The sequence below is a fragment of the Triticum aestivum genome, chromosome 1A, assembly GCF_018294505.1.
Source record: "Triticum aestivum cultivar Chinese Spring chromosome 1A, IWGSC CS RefSeq v2.1, whole genome shotgun sequence".
Taxonomy (NCBI): Eukaryota; Viridiplantae; Streptophyta; class Magnoliopsida; order Poales; family Poaceae; genus Triticum; species Triticum aestivum.
The window spans coordinates 533,179,254-533,189,154 of NC_057794.1; the positions used below are offsets into that span (position 1 = coordinate 533,179,254).

A 9,901-nucleotide genomic window follows, 5' to 3' on the forward strand; every position below is an offset into this window, starting at 1 on the left:
GAGCCGCCCCGGCCATCGCCGGCCCCAGGCCGCGTCGCTCCGGCCTCCTCCCGCCTCGCCGACGCCGGCCGCCGCCTCCTCCGTCCTCGCCGACCTCGGATCCGCCGCCGTGAATAGTGCGTGCGCGAGATCTAGATCGGGATGAACAGTAAACCCTAATCCGGAGGTTGAATTTTCTCTAAGTCCCGAAATTCTCAGATCCAGGTGCCCCTGTTCGTAGCTCCGTAACTTCTCATCTGTAGCTCCGATTTATGCATATAGCATATCAAAATGTTCAACTCAGAGAGTACATCATTTCATTCCATTGCATCATTTTCATTTGAGTGCATCTTGATGCCCGAAATGCTGTTAGAAGAGGGTTACTTGAGTTAATTGTCAGATCTGCTGCTCCATTTAGGTTTTTGTCATTTTTGCCATGATTAATGTGTGCATGATATGCCCTGATGCTCTACATATGTTTTGTTAAGGGTTTTGTCATCTTTCCAGATGTGCAACCCATGTATTTTTTTGATATGTATGGTGACTAGCACAAGCTTGCCAAGTAGTGCACTTGTTAATTCTGTTTTCAGGGACTTAGCAATTTCACTAAGTCCTGGAGCTGTTTATCTCATGATGCCATATGTTCATGTTGTTTCCTAGTGATCCGTGCCTATTTTGAGGATGATCAGTAAGGATGTTTTGTTAATATTGTAGTAATCTATCCATCCATGTCTTTGTTTGCAATTATGGAGCACCCTAACTTGAGTCAATCGAGCTCTACTTTTGCTACTTCGTGAATCTGGGCAGATTGTCAACTTGTTTGCAATTTTGCCGATGATGTTGTAGTTGATCCGTGCATGCTATGCTATTGTTCTTGCCATGTCTAGCTTGCATTTTGTGCCTTCTTGATGGGTGTATGCTTGTTTTGCCATGACTTGCACCGTAGTGAGTGCATCGAACTCGTCAACATGCCTACTTGAGTTATATTTCAGCATGTGTCAGTTTTTCACTAAGTCTGAAAACTGATTATGTTTTTGCTATGTTCACATGCTTGCAATTGTATTTTCTGATCCCTTTTGGCTCAAGGTAACTAAGGGACTTTTGTTAAGCTCTTTGAGTAGCTCCATGCCATGCTTTACTTTGCCATGTTCAGGTCCTGTAGCATGTAGTTTTGTTGTTCCGAAGAGTGCTACCTGATCTGAAATTCCAGACAAGTGTTAATTTTTGCCATATGCATTTTTGCCATGCTTGTTTGAAACTGTTAATGAATGAATTGGCCGTAGCTCGGTGCTAGACTTTTGTTAAGCATCTTGTATGCATCCCTGCCATGTATTTTGTTGTCATGTTTGGGTGTTGTAGCATGTGCATTTCATTGCATTTAGATGGCTACTTGCTGTAAATCGCAGACCGATGTCATTTTTGAATCGCTTGCCATTTCCAAACCGTAACTCCGATTCCGGCGTTCTTTATATCGTTTTAAAGCGATTTCATCTCATCTTTCTAGTGGCACACTTAGATTTCCAAGTTGAGGCTAGGTTCTTGCATTCCCTGTCATATCTTGCATTATGCATTCCGCATCGCATCCCGCATAGCATATCATTTTTTGCATCATCTTGTTTGGTCCTTGCACGTGGTTGATTGTGTCCTTGTTGCTTGTTTGTCTTGTTTGGGTAGAGCCGGGAGACGAGTTCGCTAACGAGGAGCCCGTTGAGTTTGCTTTCGAGGATCCAGTCAACTCTGACAACTGTGCAGGCAAGATGATCATACCCTCGAAATCACTACTATCTTTGCTATGCTAGTTTGCTCGCTCTTTTGCTATGCCAATGCTACGATGCCTACCACTTGCTTTCAAGCCTCCCAAATTGCCATGTCCAACCTCTAACCCACCATGTCCTAGCAAACCATTGATTGGCTATGTTACCGCTTTGCTCAGCCCCTCTTGTAGCGTTGCTAGTTGCAGGTGAAGATTGAAGGCCGTTCCTTGTTGGAACATTTATTTACTTGTTGGGATATCATGATATTATCTTGTTTATCTTAATGCATCTATATACTTGGTAAAGGGTGGAAGGCTTGGCCTCTCGCCTAGTGTTTTGTTCCACTCTCGCCGCCCTAGTTTCCGTCATATCGGTGTTATGTTCCCGGATTTTGCGCTCCTTACGCGGTTGGGTTATAATGGGAACCCCTTGATAGTTCGACTTGTTTAAAGCTTTTCCAGCAATGCCTAACCTTGGTTTTACCATTTGCCACCTAGCCTTTTTTTCCCTTGGGTTCTGCAGACTCAAGGGTCATCATTATTTTAATCCCCCCCGGGCCAGTGCTCCTCTGAGTGTTGGTCCACCTGTCAGCTGCCGGTGGCCACCAGGGGTAACTCTGGGCTGGCCTACCCATACCTAAGACAATCTGAGTATGCCCTGAGAAAGAGATGTGTGCAGCTCCTATCGGGATTTGTCGGCACATTTGGGCGGTGTTGCTGGTCTTGTTTTAACCTGTCGAAGTGTCTTGAATAACCGAGATACCGAGTCTGATCGAAACTTCTTGGGAGGAGGTCTATTCCTTCGTTGACCGTGAGAGCTTGTCATGGGCTAAGTTGGGACTCCCCTGCAGGGATTTGAACTTTCGAAAGCCATGCCCGCGGTTATGGGCAGATGGGAATTTGTTAATGTCCGGTTGTAGATAACTTGAACCTTAATTAATTAAAATGAATCAACTGAGTGTGTTACCGTGATGGCCTCTTCTCGGTGGAGTCCGGGAAGTGGACACGGTGTTGGAGTAATGTTTGCGCAGGTGGTTCTCTAATTTCTCGCTCGCGCTTTGCCTCCTCTTCTCGCTCTCTTTTGCGTATAAGCTAGCCACCATACTTGCTAGTCGCTTGCTGCAGCTCCACTCATATTTTACCTTGCCTTACCTATAAGCTTAAATAGTCTTGATCGTGAGGGTGCGAGATTGCTGAGTCCCTGTGGCTCACAGATTACTATTACACCAGATGCAGGGCCCGATGATTCTGCCCCAGCAGACGCGTATGAGCTCAAGTGGGAGTTCGACGAAGACTCTCAACGTTACTATGTTTCCTTTCCCGATGATCAGTAGTGGTGCCCAGTTGGGGGTGAACGGGACCGTTGTCGCATGTTGGGTTCTCTTTTATTTTGGCACCGTAGTCGGGCCATGAGTGTTTGGATGATGTAATGTTTTTTATGTACTTGATTGACGTGGCGAGTGTAAGCCAACTATGTTATCTCCCCTTTATTATTCATATTACATGGGATGTTGTGAAGATTCCCTAACTTGCGACATATGCCTTCAATGCGATTATGCCTCTAAGTCGTGCCTCGCCACGTGGGAGATATAGTCGCATCGAGGGTGTTATAACTACAAAAGTTCTTTTGTGAGAGTAGGCAAACACCACAACTTTTTTTGTAGAAAGAAACACAACACAACTGAGGCACATATTTCCCTCACAAAAATAATCTCAGACACACATTACAATTTCTTAATCCATGTAAGTTTTAGAAAATAGTTTGGCTAAATATGATTGGCCATGCAGATTCTAATGATCAAATCCATGCAAGTGCAACTAAACAACCTCACTCTTGTTGCAACCATAAAAGCCCTACCTATTCACTAAGAAGGAAATAGAGGCAAAATATACTAAGGGTGGGGCACGTTTTTGGATGGAACATGCAGAAACAGTGAATATAATGGGATTACTTGCCCTCATACTGACATTATCAATCATATGTGAGATAGCAATTGTGGCAGAGAGTGTATTGACACTAGTTTTTGATACGATAGAAAAGGTAATCATAATGGCCTCAACTGAAAAGTTGTCCAATATGAAAAATCGTCGTATGATCAAAATGAACAATTTTGTTCTTTGGATCATCGCCATCCAATCTCATCTCTGGGGCCGAAGATGTGCTCGGAGTTATGAGATTTGGCATTCAGAGTACTGTTTGGCCGATTATGCCTCCAAGACGACCTCAGATGTAAATCTGCATAGAGATGGATACTTGTTGCTCATCTCGCCACTCTTTTGACACCACGTCAAGAAAATCATCATCTTGCAACCAACAACATACAAATTTAAACAACGCGTTATTACCTAGATGGTAAGCTGCTATGGAGTTTACTAAGGGCCAGTTCTTTTTGGCAGCTTAAAAAATAAGCCGCCTCCTCCCCAGCATTTTCCATAAGCCGCATCTCTTATTCATTGTGACTTCTAAACTAGTTATGAAATACTTAATTTAGAAGTCTCAACAAATTTTAGAGACGGCTTATTTTTTAAGCTGGGAAGAGGCAGCTTATTTTTTAAGCCGCCCCAAAAAAAACTGGCCCTAAATGATAATTTCTAGCGAATCGTTCAAGTTACTTATAATATAAAAAGTAATACTGACATTTTGATCTTCGCTAGCTATACTACAAGTGGCTTCAACATTATTGACACCATCAGTAGCTCATTCCTTGTTTTGTTCCAGTCGTACTCTGCAGTAATAAATATAGAAGAAAAAATAAAGTATCACATCGACAGTCTCACGGTCCGACTCAAAATTCATTTTCTCCCTTAAAATTCATCGTGGCGAGTTGCAACTCTTTTATTCTTTTTTTCAGGGAACATGAAAAAGAGCTTGCATTCCACACGCTAGCTGTCGGCCAGTTCGCACGCGCGTTGCCATAGCCCTCATATAAATTACGGTTTTGCTAGAACTCATCTAGTTGAGTTTTAGTTATGTCTCATTTACTTTTATAGCCATTGGATGTGATGCTATAAGATGAGTGTGTGCTGATGTGGGTTGGTACTCCTTTTCTATCTATTTTGTTTTCCACCTGAATGAGACCAAATTATATCTCATCTAAATGAGTTCTAGGCACTCCCTATAAATTACGAGCAATATGCATGTCAGTTTAGCTTTAACGTCTCAGCTAACTAAAAATTACTCTCTCGGTCCCATAATGTAAGACGCTTTTTGATATTACACTAGTGTTAAAAAAACATTTTATATTATGAGACGAATGGAGTAGCTAATAGTGATCAGACGTGACAAATGAACGGTCAAAGATACGACCCAATTAAAGCGTACTATGAGGCTTCCTGGAGCAAACGTCTCACCTGCTAAAAGCTCATACTACTACCACTACCAAGGGATTATTAGTTGATGCCCGCGTGCCCTTTAAAGAAGCCCTAAGATGTAGCACAAACGATTCTTAATTTTTTTTATCAACGAAAGCGTCTTAATTTACATGACCTCTCAGCGACCGGAAAAACAGTCATCCCCATCTGCCACTGGTACGGTGGATCATATTGTATCGTAGTATATATACACAAAACAGGAAAGAAAGAAACACAGAGCTGGCTATAGGGATGTTGCCGCGGACGCGTCCCGCGAAGTCCACAACAGTTTGCGTTGATCATTTTTTGTATTGGGATGTTTGTTGAAGTAACCGTGATTAGCTTCTTTTTCGGTTTCGCGGACGCTTTCAGACGTCGTGGACGCGTCCGCTTGCACTCTAACTGGCTACGTCAATCAGCTGCTCTCTAGCTAGTATTACGAAATAGCTAGCTCCAGCTTATGTATATTACCGGTTCATACATCAGTCGAGTCAACCGCATGTAACCATCAGGGTTAGTGAATTGCTAGCTGTCACTACAAAATATCTTATTTGTGGTAAGATCTCAATGACTTCGACTACTTAGCCAAGTCTCACTTGAGTGACACAACATATAGAAATAAAGTAAAAAAATAAAAAATGCACGGATTTCTACATAAGAGCAATTCCAACGGGCCGACCCAAACGGACGGCGATTTCGTCCGCTTTTTGTCCGTTTGGGTCGGCCGCCCGCCCGCCGTCCGCCCTTTTTTTCATATGGGTCGGCAGCGCGCCCAACGCGCCGACCCATATGTGCAGGCGTGGCCGGCTGGCCGTCCAATTTTGCATTGCATTCTCACATATGGTGAAATGAAAATTTAACAAACAAAATAGTCCGCCCAAATAAATAGTATAGTTTACAGGCCAAATAAAAATAAAAATGTTTCACATAGTTTTGCAAAACGAATAAAAAAGATACATCTATTGGTTGTCAACATGAGTCCACATATGCTCAACCAAATCATTTTACAGTTGCACGTGAGTTTCCCAATCACGCATGTCTTCATGAAACTGAGTGAACTGCTCAAATGTTGCCGCTACTCCATGCTCAAGCACAACATTCTCACCCTGAAACTGAAAGCCTTGATCGTACAGACGTTCCGGGCGCTCGTCTTCTACGATCATGTTGTGCATAATCACAGAAGCAGTCATCACCTCCCATAGTTTCTGCGTGCTCCAAATATTAGCAGGATACCGAACGATGCCCCATCGAGATTGCAAAACACCAAAGGCACGCTCGACATCCTTTCTAGCACTCTCTTGCTCTTGGGCAAATCTTTTCCTTTTCTCTCCGACAGGGTTGGGTATTGTCTTGACAATAGTGGTCCACTGAGGATAGATACCGTCACCCAGATAATACCCTTTGTCGTAGGTGTGGCTGTTGACAGTAAAGTTCATCGGTGGGCTGTTGCCTTCGGCAAGCCTAGCAAACACCGGCAAGCGCTGAAGCACGTTGATATCATTGTGTGATCCAGCCATGCCAAAGAAAGAGTGCCAGATCCAGAGATCTTGAGACGCCACGGCCTCTAGTATGACAGTGCAAGCCCTGACATGTCCCTTATACTGCCCTTGCCAAGCAGAAGGGCAGTTCTTCCACTCCCAGTGCATGCAGTCTATGCTGCCAAGCATCCCCGGGAAGCCCCTGCTAGCATTCATCGCCAACAAACGGGCTGTATCTTCAGCTGTCGGCTCTCTCAAGTACTCAGGGCCAAACACAGCAATCACAGCCTTGCAAAACTTATACACGGACTCTAGGCATGTAGACTCGCTCATACGGACGTACTCGTCAATGAGATCATCGGGCACTCCGTATGCAAGCATTTGGATGGCGGCAATGCATTTCTGATAAGAGGAGAAACCAATCTTGCCGATGGCATCCTCTTTGCACTCGAAGTAGTCATCATAGCCGACCACTCCCTCTCTAATACGGTTGAAAACATGCCTACTCATACGGAACCGGCGACAGAATTTGTGATGTTTGAACAACGGGTTTGTTGTATCAAAGTAGTCCTTCCAGAGAAGGAAATGCCCGCTCTCCCGGTTACGATTCAACGCCGGAAGGTGGCCCGGAATGGAGCCACGGAACAACGGCCGATGGTTGTTGAGGTGGTGATGGACCAACACAACAGCCAATATCTCCTCCTCGTCGTCGGACGGATCATCGGAGTCGCAAAGGAAATCGTGGAAAAAGAACTCGTCGGCGGAGTCCATTTTCGTACCTTGGCAAACTGTCGAACAGCTTGCGGGCATCGAAGAAGGAGACGGCCGGCGAGGGGAGACGTGGCGCCCACAGACCAGCTAGCTGCCCGGCCGGCGTCCGACGAGGGTGACGGTGTCCGACGAGCGTGTCGGTCGTCTGTGGCTGGGGCGGCGAGGCGTCTTTTTGGTCGCGGGGCGGCTGAGCGTGGGGGAAACAGCGGCGGGGAACCAGCTTGCTCCCCGGCGGCAAAACGGCGGCGGCGGGCGACTGGGGGCAGGGGCGGCGTTGCTAGGCGGATGTGGAGGCGGCGGCGGCTGGAAGAGTCGCCGGCAAAATGGACGGCGGTGTCGGTGACGGAGGAGGCGGGGGCGAGGGTTGCTTGTTGGCTGGGAGAGGGAAGGCCAATGTGCCACAGACGAGCGGGCCCGGGGGCAGAAGTAGGCGAGCAAGCGCGTGTCCGTCGCGTGTCCGCGCCGACGCAAATCAGGCTCAAAAATGGGCCGAGAATGGGTCGCCCGCGGACGAAAAACGGACGCGCGTCCGTTTGGGTCAGCGCGTTGGGCCGCCTTTTCTGTCCGCGCCGACCCAAACAGACGGCCGCGGACGAAATGGGTCGCCCATTAAAGTTGCTCTAAGATCTCATCAATATAGCAACGGCTGAGACCTCGTTAAGTCTCAATCGACTGAGGTTTAGCAATCATATCATTACCGAAGACGTCTTCGATTAGTTTTCGGTGCCACTGGGAGGAGTAAAGTGAGCGAATTCAAATTCAACGACGATTGGTGGCAACTACCCGGTGAAATAACGTTCCAACGAAGCCAAGATAATCATGGTTGATTTTAAGCACATGCCAACATATGTGCATATATTGTCGGAGAAGCTAGGTCCTCGAGTGTCCACCTATATATAGATAACTTCCTGCTGGAGGTATATCAACATACAGGCATTATTCTCCACCGATCGAGCACTTCTCACACTTGATCTCTCTTCTGCTAGCTTCGAAGAAATAGAAATGGCGGCTGTTGCTGCAAAGCCGCAGGTTTTGGTGGCTTGTGCCATGCTGCTCCTCGCAGTGGGATGCCAGGCCAGCCCTTTCTGGCCACTGGAGATCGGCTACTACCACGACAAATGCCCCCAGGCGGAGGCCGTCGTCAAGGGCGTCATGGAGAAGGCCATCTCCCAGAACCCCGGCAATGGCGCTGCCATGATCCGCATGCTCTTCCACGACTGTTTCGTCGAGGTACTAACGAATTTGCAAACATATACGTATGTACGTACATAGCTGATTAGTCAGACTCGATTAATCTCGTTGAGTTGATGATTATTAGGGCTGTGATGCTTCCGTCCTCCTGGATCCGACCCCGTTCAGCCCGACGCCGGAGAAGCTCAGCCCGCCGAACGACCCTACCCTACGCGGCTTTGAGCTGATTGACGCGATCAAGGACGCCCTCGAGGTGGCCTGCCCGGGCGTCGTCTCCTGTGCAGACATTGTCGCCTTCGCGGCCCGTGACGCATCCTCCATCCTCAGCAGGGGCAAGATAAACTTCCAGATGCCGTCCGGCCGCCGCGACGGCACCTTCTCCAACGCCTCTGAGCCGCTCAAGTTCCTGGTCCCGCCGACGTCCAACCTCAGCGACCTCGTCGCTAGCTTTGTCATCAAGGGCCTCAACGCGGAGGACCTGGTCGTCCTCTCCGGCGCGCACACCATCGGGCGTTCCCACTGCTCGTCCTTCGTCTCCGACCGCCTCAACACCCCCTCTGACATCAACGGCGGCCTCGCCGCGTTCCTGAGGGGCCAGTGCCCGGCCGATGCTACGCCGGGCGGCAATGACCCGACGGTGATGCAGGACGTGGTGACGCCCAACAAGCTGGACAGGCAGTACTACAAGAACGTGCTGTCGCACACGGTGCTCTTCACCTCTGACGCGGCGCTCATGACGTCGGCGGAGACGGCAAGAATGGTGGTGGAGAACGCCAAAATCCCCGGGTGGTGGGAGGACAGGTTCGAGAAGGCCATGGTGAAGATGGCCGGCATCGAGGTCAAAACCGGCTACCAGGGCCAGATCAGGAAGAACTGCCGCGCAATCAACCACTACTAATAAGTGCAGCACGTATACGTAGTGCAGCAGCTGCGCACGTACGTGCATGCATGGTAAAATTTGACGATTGTTTGCTTCAACCTGCAAAGCGAGTTCATGTCGTAAAATTTCGCGATTCTTTCACTGGTTGCCATTTTTTCTTTTCTTTGGTTATTCCTTGGTTCAATTGTAGCCAAGCTACGGAATTGTTCGTGTATATGGGGTTGTGCATGTCTAATTGCAAATCAATGTTCCTTGTTGAAATAATAAAAGTGATGCACGCAGCTTGTTTTGATCAGAGGAAGATTTTAGATGCTTCAAAAAACGTGAACAATCCATTTTTGTTCCCTCAACTCCCACTTTGGTCCCTTGACTCTCAAACCAGAGAGACAGCTCCACGAACTCTCCAAACCAGTCATTTTTCGTCCTTGTGGAAAGGCGACACGGTTTCGCTACTGACCCGGCCGGTTTGGACCAATCGCTGCTCACGTGGCATTCCCC

General features: G+C 47.5%; 1 protein-coding gene across 1 annotated transcript; it reads left to right on the forward strand.

Annotated features, from left to right (window-relative positions):
- The first annotated feature begins 8,276 nt into the window (after positions 1 to 8,276).
- On the forward strand, positions 8,277 to 9,617 carry LOC123178016 (peroxidase 2-like). Its single transcript, XM_044591386.1, has 2 exons — positions 8,277 to 8,562; positions 8,651 to 9,617. The coding sequence occupies exons 1-2, from the start codon at positions 8,335 to 8,337 to the stop codon at positions 9,419 to 9,421; spliced, it is 999 nt and encodes a 332-aa protein (XP_044447321.1). The 5' UTR covers positions 8,277 to 8,334; the 3' UTR covers positions 9,422 to 9,617.
- The last annotated feature ends 284 nt before the right edge of the window (positions 9,618 to 9,901 follow it).

Excerpts from the sequence above, each read along its gene's own strand:
- LOC123178016 (XM_044591386.1), top strand. The coding sequence starts at position 8,335 with ATGGCGGCTGTTGCTGCAAAGCCGCAGGTTTTGGTGGCTTGTGCCATG. Across the intron at positions 8,563-8,650 it reads TCCACGACTGTTTCGTCGAG|GGCTGTGATGCTTCCGTCCT; the intron begins GTACTAACGAAT and ends GATGATTATTAG.